This window comes from Ranitomeya imitator, chromosome 8 (genome assembly GCF_032444005.1).
Source record: "Ranitomeya imitator isolate aRanImi1 chromosome 8, aRanImi1.pri, whole genome shotgun sequence".
In the NCBI taxonomy this organism is placed as follows: domain Eukaryota; kingdom Metazoa; phylum Chordata; class Amphibia; order Anura; family Dendrobatidae; genus Ranitomeya; species Ranitomeya imitator.
In genome coordinates, this window is record NC_091289.1 from 205,731,477 (window position 1) to 205,747,346 (window position 15,870).

General features: G+C 50.5%; 1 protein-coding gene across 2 annotated transcripts in view; it reads right to left on the reverse strand.

Annotated features, from left to right (window-relative positions):
• The window catches only part of LOC138647079 (vitamin D3 hydroxylase-associated protein-like), a 160,574-nt gene that overhangs the window by 71,850 nt on the left and 72,854 nt on the right, over positions 1-15,870 (reverse strand). For both annotated transcript variants that reach the window (XM_069735897.1, XM_069735898.1), the window contains exons 3-4: positions 14,281-14,424; positions 1,475-1,608 (exon numbers count right to left, since the gene is read on the reverse strand). In XM_069735897.1, coding sequence (XP_069591998.1) covers positions 1,475-1,608; positions 14,281-14,424 — 278 coding nt within the window. The remainder of the gene's footprint in view (positions 1-1,474; positions 1,609-14,280; positions 14,425-15,870) is intronic.

Genomic DNA, 15,870 nt, shown 5'->3' on the forward strand with positions numbered 1-15,870 from the left:
CCCTGTCGATCACGGACAGGAGCTCGGCGCGAGCCGCTCGTTACGATATGTAATTGCCCTTTCTCCGATTATTTAATTAATAAACTGTGACCGACCTGTTCAACCCACCTAGGACTGTGTGTGTTTGATTACGGGACTGATGGGAGGGGGGAAGGCACTGGTTACGACACCCAGGTCTCCACAGTCTATGTATGTAGCATGTATGTAGTATGTATGTTGCATGTATGTATATAGTATGTATGTAGTATGTTGTATGTAGTATATGTAGTATGTATGTACTATGTATGTATGTAGTATGTATGTAGTATGTATGTAGTATGTTGTATGTATGTAGTATGTACGTAGTATACAGTATGTTGTATGAATGTAGTATGTATATAGTATGTAGTATGTATGTAGTATGTATGTTTGTGGTTTTTTTTTACATTCAACACATTAGCCGGATGATGGGACTACTACTGTCCTGTCATTGGCTAATGTGTCAATCACTGTCACTGTAGCAGGCATAGCCCGATGGGACTTGTAGTCCCATTGGACGATGCCTGCACAACCGCACAGACCCCCAAGAGGCCCACACAGATCCCCGGCAGGCCCGCACAGACCCCCGGCAGGCCCGCACAGTCCCCCGGCAGGCCCGCACAGTCCCCCGGCAGGCCCGCACAGACCCCCGGCAGGCCCACAAAGTCCCCCGGCAGGCCCACACAAACCCCCGGCAGGCCCGCACAGACCCCCGAGAGGCCCGCACAGATCCCCGGCAGGCCCGCACAGACCCCCGGCAGGCCCGCACAGACCCCCGGCAGGCCCGCACAGACCCCCGGCAGGCCCACAAAGTCCCCCGGCAGGCCCACACAGAACCCGGCAGGCCCGCACAGACCCCCGAGAGGCCCGCACAGACCTCCGGCAGGCCCGCACAGACCCCCGGCAGGCCTGCACAGACCCCCGGCAGGCCACACAGACCCCCGGCAGGCCCGCACAGACCCCCGGCAGGCTCGCACAGACCCCCGGCGGTCCCACACAGACCCCGCCCGCACACACAGACACGCACAGTCTCCACCCACGCACTGCCCACACACTTCCCCCTCCAGAACTGGATGTGCATGGAAAGAAAGGGTTTATTTTCATTCTGATATTTGTGTCCCATTGACTTGCATTGGTTTCCAGTATCGGAATCGGCGAGATCCGATATTTTTGGGGTATCAGTCCGATCCAATCCGTTCCGATATTTCCCGATATCGGAAGGTATCGCTCAACACTACTGTTAGATGTAATCCTGCTACATCTCTGGCTGTGCACAAGTATACCGAGAAGAAGAGATGAAAGCGACATGGGGCCATCAGATAACGATGGGATTTCCATTCCTCTTCGGCACGTTATGGCCATTATATCGAGCAGTGGAGAGACTGCTGCTTTGGAGGTGACTGGAATACTTGGCGTTCTCTGGAGGGGCCAAGAGATGCTGTAGTGTTTGTCTTACTTTATCAAGGACTGTGGGATGTTGGTCTTCACAAAGGGGATGGCGCCCTGCTTCTTCAGAACTTGGACAATGATGCTGTCTTCAGCATCTTCCACCCCTAGGTAATGGACGAGGCCGCAGTTCGAGTTGTGTCCCTGAAAACAGAATAATTCTAAATGTAAGAGATCAGATCAGAGAACACATGACTTTTGGATATGGGATGGACCCCACTCCTTCTTAAAACCACCATAACTACTGTAAGCCTAGGTACTAAAATAAATACACAAAACACATTATTTTGGTTGTCAAAATGGCCACAGCTTTTATTCAAATCACAGGATTAAATAATCACAGTAGGAGTCAGGTGGAGTGCTAGTACATTGGGATTCACAAGTACTGCGATATCCCCAGCTGTCTGACATACAGCACCAGGACAGACAGCCATAAAGGGGCGGCACGCACTGGCTTGCCATTCAAGCAGAGCCAGTAAACTTTCAGGGCACCAATGACCCTATTATCCTCACCCTGTGCTTAACCACTGTGCCCGCCCCTGATTGATGTTACCATTACAACGTCCTTGAGGCTGGCCACCAAAGCCGAGCCTGCTCACCACCATGAGGTTTTACATCCTCTATTAGTTAAAATGAGTCCACCTTAACTTGTCTGCAACTTCCACCTGACTCCTAAACCGCAAAGCCGTGACGGGTTATAAATTCCAAGTCTCATTTGACACCTTTTTTTTTTTTTTATAATTAAATCATTTTTGCAAACTTAAAAATTAGGAGTCCCTGCAAAAGCATTAATGGGACTAAACATGGCAAACCCCCGACTCACAAAGAGTCATCCTACAGCGCTCAGGAGAGGAAAAACCCCCTGTGGAGGAAACCTCCAGGGAACCATGGCTGAAGGATTGCCCTTCCCTTGGGCTTAGAAGGTTGCCACAAATAATAACTCTTTATAGCCAATATACAATTGAACCTGGTACAAGATATACAATGACAAATTCAAAAATACAATAAAGCATTTATCATTATACAAGCAATAATTAAAAAGTGTAAGGACAGAGATTATAAACAGGGCGGGAGGGCGGGTAATGTTTCCTCCTGTCCATCTTGTGAGAGAAAGAGGGAGAGCCAGAGTTGCCTCCCCTATATAAGCCCCACCCTCCTCACAGTAATACACCAGGAACAAACATCTAAACTCCTTCCTCTTAAAGCAACATCACTCTTGTTTTAAATCTACACTGCAATACAAACAAAGGCTGCAGGAGTTCTCAGTCCACCCCTCCCCAAGTCATGTCCACCTCCGTCTAGTCTCCGGTGGTTTCTTGACTTTTGGATATGGGATGGACCCCACTCCTTCTTAAAACCACCATAACTACTGTAAGCCTAGGTACTAAAATAAATACACAAAACACATTATTTTGGTTGTCAAAATGGCCACAGCTTTTATTCAAATCACAGGATTAAATAATCACAGTAGGAGTCAGGTGGAGTGCTAGTACATTGGGATTCACAAGTACTGCGATATCCCCAGCTGTCTGACATACAGCACCAGGACAGACAGCCATAAAGGGGCGGCACGCACTGGCTTGCCATTCAAGCAGAGCCAGTAAACTTTCAGGGCACCAATGACCCTATTATCCTCACCCTGTGCTTAACCACTGTGCCCGCCCCTGATTGATGTTACCATTACAACGTCCTTGAGGCTGGCCACCAAAGCCGAGCCTGCTCACCACCATGAGGTTTTACATCCTCTATTAGTTAAAATGAGTCCACCTTAACTTGTCTGCAACTTCCACCTGACTCCTAAACCGCCACCAGCGAGGCCATTTGACACCTTGAATGGACTCGACCCCCATCACCCATGCCTAATAAAGTCATCAACCAGATCTGCATGCTATGGAAAGACTGTGCATATAAGGAACAAAATTCCAGGACTGCAACAGATTAATTTTAACAATGCAACACTACCAAATTATGATCGATAATATGGTAACTACAGCAAAATAACAGCCGCTAAACACCCTGCAATGTGGATCCTATAATAGGAAATGCAGAAACTAAACCATAACAAAGGGGTAGCCACAGTCTGACTACCTGTATAATGACATCTGTGATGCCTCAAAAACTATTATACTGCATGTATTGTAGCCAGCTCTAATAACTCACTAATTCACAGATTTCAGTTCAAGAAACCACCATTACATACAGTAGCTGGGCTGTGCAGTAACCAATTCTTAAACCCACTTACTATTACTACCCAAAAAGTGATGAGTGTATATAAAGAGAAAGATACTATAAACAAGGAGTAATTAAAAGCCATACACAATATAAAATCGACATTATAACCGATCATTAAATAATTTAAATAATTTCTGCAATATTTGGACATGGTAAATGAAATAAGCCTATTGCAGAAAAGTCTACAAAGACATTATTAATAACCTTGCCACGCCATTGTTAATTGCTTTACAGGCACTTGATAACATATACCATTAACCTTCTCCAACTGGGACAAAGGCATTGGGAATAGGCACATTGCCCTTCGTGTCAATGCACTTGATGTCTTCACCCCTAGCCGCTCCCACTGGCTAAAGGGCATCGGGATGCATTTTATTACTTTTCTCTTAGTCACTCCCACTGACTCCAGGGCATCCATATTAGGTACATTGCTCTTCAGTTTGATGCCCCAGATTACTGCATTCTCCAGACAACAACCTTGAAAGAAATAGGAGTTGGTCAATATAAACAGTCAAAATCAGTGCCTCAGCATTCTCAAGTCACAGGTACTATTCAGGACCTCGTCCAACACACCAGGCATATGACCTGTCCAGGTGCTATTCAGGACGTCAGTCCAACACCCCAGGCATATAACCTGTCCAGGTGCTATTCAGGACATCAGTCCAACATCCCAGGCATATAACCTGTCCAGGTGCTATTCAGGACATCAGTCCAACACCCCAGGCATATGACCTGTCCAGGTGCTATTCAGGACGTCAGTCCAATACCCCAGGCATATGACCTGTCCAGGTGCTATTCAGGACGTCAGTCCAACACCCCAGGCATATAACCTGTCCAGGTGCTATTCAGGACATCAGTCCAACATCCCAGGCATATAACCTGTCCAGGTGCTATTCAGGACATCAGTCCAACACCCCAGGCATATGACCTGTCCAGGTGCTATTCAGGACGTCAGTCCAATACCCCAGGCATATGACCTGTCCAGGTGCTATTCAGGACGTCAGTCCAATACCCCAGGCATATAACCTGTCCAGGTGCTATTCAGAACATAGTCCAACACCCCAGGCATATGACCTGTCCAGGTACTATTCAGGACCTCGTCCAACACACCAGGCATATGACCTGTCCAGGTGCTATTCAGGACGTCAGTCCAACACCCCAGGCATATAACCTGTCCAGGTGCTATTCAGGACATCAGTCCAACATCCCAGGCATATAACCTGTCCAGGTGCTATTCAGGACATCAGTCCAACACCCCAGGCATATGACCTGTCCAGGTGCTATTCAGGACGTCAGTCCAATACCCCAGGCATATGACCTGTCCAGGTGCTATTCAGGACGTCAGTCCAATACCCCAGGCATATAACCTGTCCAGGTGCTATTCAGAACATAGTCCAACACCCCAGGCATATGACCTGTCCAGGTACTATTCAGGACCTCGTCCAACACCCCAGGCATATAACCCAATTTGTATGCATGTAGAATATGATTGCCATGACCACAGGGACTTTACCCTAACAGGGTCTTGTAAGATATAAATGCTTCTGGAGACCAGGGGGCCATACCGTGATGGTCACTACTCCACACCAGGGGGCCATACCAAAGATGGTTACATCTCCATTCCACGGGGTCATACTATGATGTACACCCCTCCATCCAGGGGCCACACCCGAGATGTTTACTCCTCCACACAAGGGGTGATACTATGATGAACACCCCCCCTAAACAGAGGGTCCATACCTGAGATGGTTACCCCTACTGACCAAATTATAATTAGCTTCAAGGACCCACTAAAAAAGAAACAAATAAGTGCTTTTTTTTTTTTTTTTTTTTTTTAAATACACACCTTTATTAATACAAACATACAATAACCCAACAAAGCATAAATAACCTTAGCTAGCTGGGAGGAGTCCTTGAAGCTCATAAGATCTGGAGATTACCAAGCATAAAGTGAACATAAAATGTACCAACAATTACTCCCAGCCGTTACCCCACTGGCTCGGGAGCACCATAACCACAGGGTTCCAATGTTCACTTGAACTTCCTGAGGATCCGACAAACCTTTGCCGAAACTCCCCTCCACATTTCACCAGATCAGAACCATATTTAATACCAAAAGGAAGAATCCATATCCCAATGGATCCCCCAGACCAATTTGTAACGAACTTCAAGGAACCCCCCAACTGCCCGGCTCCAGGTAATCCACTTAGTCTGTGCTATCCACCATCTTAGGTAATATAAAATTTAGCACTCAGTGGATATACACCATTCCTGCAAATATATGAAGGGGACAATATAAGAATTAAAAACAGCATACAATAAAACATCAAAGCATAAAGAACATTAACATGCTGGGAGGAGTCCTTGAAGCTCATAAGATCTGGTGATTACCAAACAAAAAGTGAACATAAAATGTACCAACAATTACTCCCAGCCGTTACCCCACTAGCTCGGGAGCACCATAACCACAGGGTTCCAATGTTCACTTGAACTTCCTGAGGATTCAACAAACCCTTGCTGAAAATCCCCTCTACCATTCACCAGATCAAGAACCAAATTAAATTCCAAAAAGAGGAATCCATATCCCAATGGATCCCTCAGACCAATTTATAACCAACTTCAAGGACCCCTCCCCCCCCCCCCTAACTGCACAAGATGTGGGATAAGTGAAGATGAAAACACCATGTAAGTTTACAACCAAGGTATATTACAGGTTGATCCTGGAAAATGTCCCATCATAAGGTCAGATACATTCGATGATGGGCAATGCTGTTATATGCTGTAACAATAAAGAAGCCGCCTGCTCCTCTACAGCAGTTACAGACAGGCTCTCTAACCACCAGCTGCACATACATCATAAGAAAATATAATATGTAGATCTAGTATAAGCTGCCTGCAGCCATAAGTGTATGTGCAGAAAATGGCAAGGTCTGTGTCCCCAGTCAGTCACACTACCTACATACAATAGACGAGAGACAGGGCTGAAAACTGGGCCCATGATGTGTTCTCCAGAGCAAGGTGCAGCATCACACTAGGAGTGCCCACTCACTGCCCGCCATGTGCTGAGTTATTAGTGCCCACTCACTGCCCGCCATGTGCTGAGTTATTAGTGCCCACTCACTGCCCGCCATGTGCTGAGTTATTAGTGCCCACTCACTGCCCGCCATGTGCTGAGTTATTAGTGCCCACTCACTGCCCGCCATGTGCTGAGTTATTAGTGCCCACTCACTGCCCGCCATGTGCTGAGTTATTAGTGCCCACTCACTGCCCGCCATGTGCTGAGTTATTAGTGCCCACTCACTGCCCGCCATGTGCTGAGTTATTAGTGCCCACTCACTGCCCGCCATGTGCTGAGTTATTAGTGCCCACTCACTGCCCGCCATGTGCTGAGTTATTAGTGCCCACTCACTGCCCGCCATGTGCTGAGTTATTAGTGCCCACTCACTGCCCCCGCCATGTGCTGAGTTATTAGTGCCCACTCACCACCCCACCATGTGCTGAATTACTCCCCGAATAATTATTGACACCTGATAAAATATATATAGTAAGGCTCCAGGTAATCCACTCAGGCTTCAGGCTTGTGATAAGCTGCCTGCAGCCATAAGTATATACAGAAAAAGGGGTGGATATATCAGGCAGGACAGCATGCAACATAATAGGACTAAAGGCTGCCTTATCTCCAGAAATAAAGCACGGATTTGGAAGTCATGTACAGATTATATGTGCAGCAAGGAAAATAACCTGGAGACCCAGGATCTAACATGTACTCAAAGTCTGTATACATGATAAGCATGCTGCGCAGAGATGGAGCCTTTTCTCATATATCACATATAGATAGTGAGAGTAACCTGGTTATCACCCAGCATCATCAGACTGTACTGCAGCAGAGATGAGGTCACATACAGGTCACCAGACTCCGTAAATGGGAAGAGGGGAATCAGCAGACAGCAGCATGCAATGCACAGACATGAAGCCTCTTACCCTCATATATATATAAGGTATATATATATACCATCCCTTTACTGCTCCCTCTCACCAGTGACTAGTCCCTGCAACTGTCCAGCTCCACGCTCCCAATAGCAGACACTGTATGTGTCAATGCTCTGACCCATCACACAGATACACAAAACTCATGAAGACTCTGCACAATACAGCAGAAATAAGACACAACAGCCATGTCTGTAAGGAGGTCACACAGGAGCTGTCTCTGCAGTGTGTGAGGCAACTTGTAACAGACCCATGAGGGAACATGGCAGCTACATGAATCTCTGAGGTAATATTACTCCCAAATAAGATGTAAGAGCTGAGACTACACTAATACATAATGAATGTGGATAGTATATCAGCCATGTCTGCAGGGAGGTACACATGAGGGAACATGGCGGCTACATGAATTTCTGAGGTAATATTGATCCCATATATGATATAGGAGCTGATACTACACTAATATATGATGTGTGAGGTGAATGTGCTCCTATCAGCTATAATGTGAGGTGATAACCCCAGTATTATACTCCCTGAGACTGCAGACATGTTTCCTCCTGTCCATCATGTGAGAGAAAGAGGGAGAGCCAGAGCCGCCTCCCCTATATAAGCCCCACCCTCCTCACAGTAATACACCAGGCACAAACATCTAAACTCCTTCCTCTTAAAGCAACATCACTCTTGTTTTAAATCTACACTGCAATACAAACAAAGGCTGCAGGAGTTCTCAGTCCACCCCTCCCCAAGTCATGTCCACCTCCGTCTAGTCTCCGGTGGTTTCTGGACAAGACACCCCAATCTATAACTCAGAGAGAGGTCATACCTGCCATCCCAAAAATGGCCCCACAACTGGAAGAACTTCAAGCCCCAGAAACTTGTAGAATGGTGGACCCCAGAGTCACCACTGCTCCCATCACTGGTCCTGTCCCAACTGACGCCAAAACACTCTGGTCACCGTCACTTAGGGACGTCCCACTGGTCACAGTCACTTAGGGACGTCCCACTGGTCACAGTCACTTAGGGACGTCCCACTGGTCACAGTCACTTAGGGACGTCCCACTGGTCACAGTCACTTAGGGACGCTCCCACTGGTCACAGTCACTTAGGGACGCTCCCACTGGTCACAGTCACTTAGGGACGTCCCACTGGTCACAGTCACTTAGGGACGCTCCCACTGGTCACAGTCACTTAGGGACGCTCCCACTGGTCACAGTCACTTAGGGACGCTCCCACTGGTCACCGTCACTAAGGGACGCCCCCACTGGTCACAGTCACTTAGGGACGCTCCCACTGGTCACCGTCACTTAGGGAGAACCCACTGGTCACAGTAACTTAGGGACGCTCCCACTGGTCACAGTCACTTAGGAACACCCCCACTGGTCACAGTCACTTAGGGACGCTCCCACTGGTCACCGTCACTTAGGGACACCCCCACTGGTCACAGTCACTTAGGAACGCTCCCACTGGTCACAGTCACTTAGGGACGTCCCACTGGTCACAGTCACTTAGGGACGCTCCTACTGGTCACAGTCACTTAGGGACGCTCCCACTGGTCACCGTCACTTAGGGACACCCCCACTGGTCACAGTCACTTAGGAACGCTCCCACTGGTCACAGTCACTTAGGAACGCTCCCACTGGTCACAGTCACTTAGGAACGCTCCCACTGGTCACAGTCACTTAGGGACAACCCCACTGGTCACAGTCACTTAGGGACGACCCCACTGGTCACAGTCACTTAGGGACGAACCCACTGGTCACAGTCACTTAGGGACGCCCCCACTGGTCACAGTCACTTAGGGACGCTCCCACTGGTCACAGTCACTTAGGAACGCTCCCACTGGTCACAGTCACTTAGGGATGCTCCCACTGGTCACAGTCACTTAGGGACGAACCCACTGGTCACAGTCACTTAGGGATGCTCCCACTGGTCACAGTCACTTAGGGACACCCCCACTGGTCACAGTCACTTAGGGACGCTCCCACAGGTCACCGTCACTTAGGGACACCCCCACTGGTTACAGTCACTTAGGAACGCTCCCACTGGTCACAGTCACTTAGGGACGACCCCACTGGTCACAGTCACTTAGGGACGAACCCACTGGTCACAGTCACTTAGGGACGCTCCCACTGGTCACAGTCACTTAGGGACGCTCCCACTGGTCACCGTCACTTAGGAACGCTCCCACTGGTCACAGTCACTTAGGGACGCCCCCACTGGTCACAGTCACTTAGGGACGCTCCCACTGGTCACAGTCACTTAGGGACGACCCCACTGGTCACAGTCACTTAGGGACGAACCCACTGGTCACAGTCACTTAGGGACGCCCCCACTGGTCACAGTCACTTAGGGACGCTCCCACTGGTCACAGTCACTTAGGAACGCTCCCACTGGTCACAGTCACTTAGGGATGCTCCCACTGGTCACAGTCACTTAGGGACGAACCCACTGGTCACAGTCACTTAGGGATGCTCCCACTGGTCACAGTCACTTAGGGACGCTCCCACAGGTCACCGTCACTTAGGGACACCCCCACTGGTCACAGTCACTTAGGAACGCTCCCACTGGTCACAGTCACTTAGGGACGACCCCACTGGTCACAGTCACTTAGGGACGAACCCACTGGTCACAGTCACTTAGGGACGCTCCCACTGGTCACAGTCACTTAGGGACGACCCCACTGGTCACAGTCACTTAGGGACGCTCTCACTGGTCACAGTCACTTAGGAACGCTCCCACTGGTCACCGTCACTTAGGGACGACCCCACTGGTCCTAGTAACTTAGGGACGCTCCCACTGGTCACAGTCACTTAGGAACGCTCCCACTGGTCACAGTCACTTAGGGACGACCCCACTGGTCCCAGTAACTTAGGGACGCTCCCACTGGTCACAGTCCCTTAGGGACGACCCCACTGGTCCCAGTAACTTAGGGACGCTCCCACTGGTCACAGTCACTTAGGGACGAACCCACTGGTCACAGTCACTTAGGGACGACCCCACTGGTCACAGTAACTTAGGGACGCTCCCACTGGTCACAGTCACTTAGGGACGCTCCCACTGGTCACAGTCACTTAGGGACGCTCCCACTGGTCACAGTCACTTAGTGACGCTCCCACTGGTCACAGTCACTTAGGGATGCTCCCACTGGTCACAGTCACTTAGGGACGACCCCACTGGTCACAGTAACTTAGGGACGCTCCCACTGGTCACAGTCACTTAGGGACGAACCCACTGGTCACAGTCACTTAGGGATGCTCTCACTGGTCACAGTCACTTAGGGAAGCTCCCACTGGTCACAGTCACTTAGGGACGCTCCCACTGGTCACCATCACTTAGGGACGCCCCCACTGGTCACTGTCACTTAGGGACGAACCCACTGGTCACTGTCACTTAGGGACGCTCCCACTGGTCACAGTCACTTAGGGACGCTCCCACTGGTCACAGTCACTTAGGGATGCTCCCACTGGTCACAGTCACTTAGGGACGCTCCCCCTGGTCACCGTCACTTAGGGATGACCCCACTGGTCGCAGTCACTTAGGGACGCTCCCACTGGTCACAGTCACTTAGGGACGCTCCCACTGGTCACCGTCACTTAGGGACGACCCCACTGGTCCCAGTAACTTAGGGACGCTCCCACTGGTCACAGTCACTTAGGGACGCTCTCACTGGTCACAGTCACTTAGGGACGACCCCACTGATCACAGTAACTTAGGGATGCTCCCACTGGTCACAGTCACTTAGTGACGCTCCCACTGGTCACAGTCACTTAGGGATGCTCCCACTGGTCACAGTCACTTAGGGACGACCCCACTGGTCACAGTAACTTAGGGACGCTCCCACTGGTCACAGTCACTTAGGGACGAACCCACTGGTCACAGTCACTTAGGGATGCTCCCACTGGTCACAGTCACTTAGGGACGCTCCCACTGGTCACAGTCACTTAGGGACGCCCCCACTGGTCACTGTCACTTAGGGACAACCCCACTGGTCACAGTAACTTAGGGACGCTCCCACTGGTCACAGTCACTTAGGGACGCTCCCACTGGTCACCGTCACTTAGGGACGCTCCCACTGGTCACCATCACTTAGGGACGCCCCCACTGGTCACTGTCACTTAGGGACGCTCCCACTGGTCACTGTCACTTAGGGACGAACCCACTGGTCACAGTCACTTAGGGACGCTCCCACTGGTCACAGTCACTTAGGGACGCTCCCACTGGTCACAGTCACTTAGGGATGCTCCCACTGGTCACAGTCACTTAGGGACGCTCCCACTGGTCACCGTCACTTAGGGACGCCCCCACTGGTCACTGTCACTTAGGGACGCTCCCACTGGTCACCGTCACTTAGGGACGCTCCCACTGGTCACAGTCACTTAGGGACGCTCCCACTGGTCACCGTCACTTAGGGACAACCCCACTGGTCCCAGTAACTTAGGGACGCTCCCACTGGTCACAGTCACTTAGGGACGAACCCACTTGTCACAGTCACTTAGGGACGCCCCCACTGGTCACAGTCACTTAGGGACAACCCCACTGGTCCCAGTAACTTAGGGACGCTCCCACTGGTCACAGTCACTTAGGGACGAACCCACTGGTCACAGTCACTTAGGGACGCTCCCACTGGTCACCGTCACTTAGGGACAACCCCACTGGTCCCAGTAACTTAGGGACGCCCCCACTGGTCACAGTCACTTAGGAACGCTCCCACTGGTCACCATCACTTAGGGACGCCCCCACTGGTCACAGTAACTTAGGGACGCTCCCACTGGTCACTGTCACTTACGGACAATCCCACTTGTCACAGTAACTTAGGGACGCTCCCACTGGTCACCATCACTTAGGGACGCTCCCACTGGTCACTGTCACTTACGGACAACCCCACTTGTCACAGTAACTTAGGGACGCTCCCACTGGTCAACATCACTTAGGGACGCTCCCACTGGTCACTGTCACTTACGGACAACCCCACTTGTCACAGTAACTTAGGGACGCTCCCACTGGTCAACATCACTTAGGGACGCTCCCACTGGTCATCGTCACTTAGGGACAACCCCACTGGTCACGTTAACTTAGGGACGCTCACACTGGTCACCATCACTTAGGGACGCTCCCACTGGTCACCATCACTTAGGGACGCTCCCACTGGTCACTGTCACTTACGGACAACCCCACTTGTCACAGTAACTTAGGGACGCTCACACTGGTCACCATCACTTAGGGACGCTCCCACTGGTCACTGTCACTTAGGGACAACCCCACTTGTCACAGTAACTTAGGGACGCTCCCACTGGTCACCATCACTTAGGGACGCTCCCACTGGTCACTGTCACTTACGGACAACCCCACTTGTCACAGTAACTTAGGGACGCTCACACTGGTCACCATCACTTAGGGACGCTCCCACTGGTCACTGTCACTTACGGACAACCCCACTTGTCACAGTAACTTAGGGACGCTCCCACTGGTCAACATCACTTAGGGACGCTCCCACTGGTCATCGTCACTTAGGGACAACCCCACTGGTCACGTTAACTTAGGGACGCTCACACTGGTCACCATCACTTAGGGACGCTCCCACTGGTCACCATCACTTAGGGACAACCCCACTGGTCACAGTAACTTAGGGACGCTCCCACTGTTCACCATCACTTAGGGATGCTCCCACTGGTCATCGTCACTTAGGGACGCTCCCACTGGTCAATGTCACTTAGGGATAACCCCACTGGTCACAGTAACTTAGGGACGCCCCCCACTAGTCACCGTCACTTAGGGACGCCCCCACTGGTCACAGTCACCTAGGGACGCTCCCACTGGTCACCGTCACTTATGGACGACCACACTGGTCACAGTCAGTTAGGGATGCTCCCACTGGTCACCGTCACTTAGGGACGCCTCCCACTAGTCACCGTCACTTAGGGACGCCCCCCACTGGTCACCGTCACTTAGGGACACTCCCACTGGTCACCGTCACTTAGGGACACCCCCCTACTGGTCACCATCACTTAGAGATGGCCCCCACTGGTCACTGTTGCTTAGGGATGCCCCCTACTGGTCACAGTCACTTAGAGACACCCCCACTGGTCACTGTCACTTATGGACAACCCCAGTGGTTACTGTCACTTATGGACACCCCCCACTGGTGAAAGTCACTTAAGGATGTTCCCCACTGGTGACCGTCACTTAGGGCCGCCCCCACTAGTGACCATCACTTAGGGATGCTCCCCACTGGTGATCGTCACTTAGGGCCGCCCCAATGGTGACCATCACTTAGGGACGCCCCAGTGGTGACCATCACTTAGGGATGCCCCCCACACTGGTGACCATCACTTAGGGCCGCCTCCACTGGTGACCGTCACTTAGGGATGCCCCCCACTGGTGACCATCACTTAGGGCCACCACCACTGGTCATCGTCACTTAGGGCTGCCCCCACTGATCTTATCACTTAGGGATGCCTCCTACTCCCACTAGTCCCATCCCCATTGGTACTGCCTTCACTCTTAAGATATTGATTATATAGGAACCATTTAAGTCTGTGTGGGAACCATATAACATACAGCCCAATATTTCACAATCTGGGTATTAAATGCATCATAAACCTTATATCCAGCATTGTCCTTGATGGAGATTGGCACCCCAAAGAGAAGACCCTTTTCTTGCTGCTTCTTCACATCCTGCACCTGCATCTCACAATCTGGCAGAAAATCGATCACGCAATTCACTTCCTTGGTCACCTCCAAAGCCTTCACAAGTTAAAGAAAAAAATGGAAAAAACATTAATTCTGAAAAATCAGCATCCTAAAATTTCTATATAAAAAAATATAAACTAAAAGACTGAGTCCGAGAGCACCAAATGAGATACAATCAGTGGATTTGTATTTCTACAATACAAATCCACTGGGCATCTATAAAAATGTCCGAAGTGCAGCCACCACTAGGAGAAGCTCCCTGCATACGGAGATACATGATATGATCCTGTCTGCAGCCACCACTAGGGGGAGCTCCCTGTATACAGAGATACATGATAGGATCCTGTCTGCAGCCACCACTAGGGGGAGCTCCCTGCATACGGAGATACATGATATGATCCTGTCTGCAGCCACCACTAGGGGGAGCTCCCTGTATACAGAGATACATGATAGGATCCTGTCTGCAGCCACCACTAGGGGGAGCTCCCTGTATACGGAGATACATGATATGATCCTGTCTGCAGCCACCACTAGGGGGAGCTCCCTGTATACAGAGATACATGATAGGATCCTGTCTGCAGCCACCACTAGGGGGAGCTCCCTGCATACGGAGATACATGATATGATCCTGTCTGCAGCCACCACTAGGGGGAGCTCCCTGTATACAGAGATACATGATAGGATCCTGTCTGCAGCCACCACTAGGGGGAGCTCCCTGTATACAGAGATACATGATGAGATCCTGTCTGCAGCCACCACTAGGGGGAGCTCCCTGTATACAGAGATACATGATAAGATCCTGTCTGCAGCCACCACTAGGGGGAGCTCCCTGTATACAGAGATACATGATAAGATCCTGTCTGCAGCCACCACTAGGGGGAGCTCCCTGTATACAGAGATACATGATAAGATCCTGTCTGCAGACACCACTAGGAGGAGCTCCCTGTATACAGAGATACATGATAAGATCCTGTCTGCAGCCACCACTAGGGGGAGCTCCCTGTATACAGAGATACATGATAAGATCCTGTCTGCAGTCACCACTAGGGGGAGCTCCCTGTATACAGAGATACATAAGATCATGTCTGCAGCCTCCACTAGGAGAAGCTCCCTGCATACAGAGATACATGATATGATCCTGTCTGCAGCCACCACTAGGAGGAGCTCCCTGTATACAGAGATACATGATAAGATCCTGTCTGCAGCCACCACTAGGGGGAGCTCCCTGTATACAGAGATACATGATAAGATGCTGTCTGCAGCCACCACTAGGGGGAGCTCCCTGTATACAGAGATACATGATAAGATCCTGCCTGCAGTCACCACTAGGGGGAGCTCCCTGTATACAGAGATACATGATAAGATCCCGTCTGCAGCCACCACTAGGGGGAGCTCCCTGTATACAGAGATACATGATAAGATCCTGCCTGCAGTCACCACTAGGGGGAGCTCCCTGTATACAGAGATACATGATAAGATTCTGTCTGCAGTCACCACTAG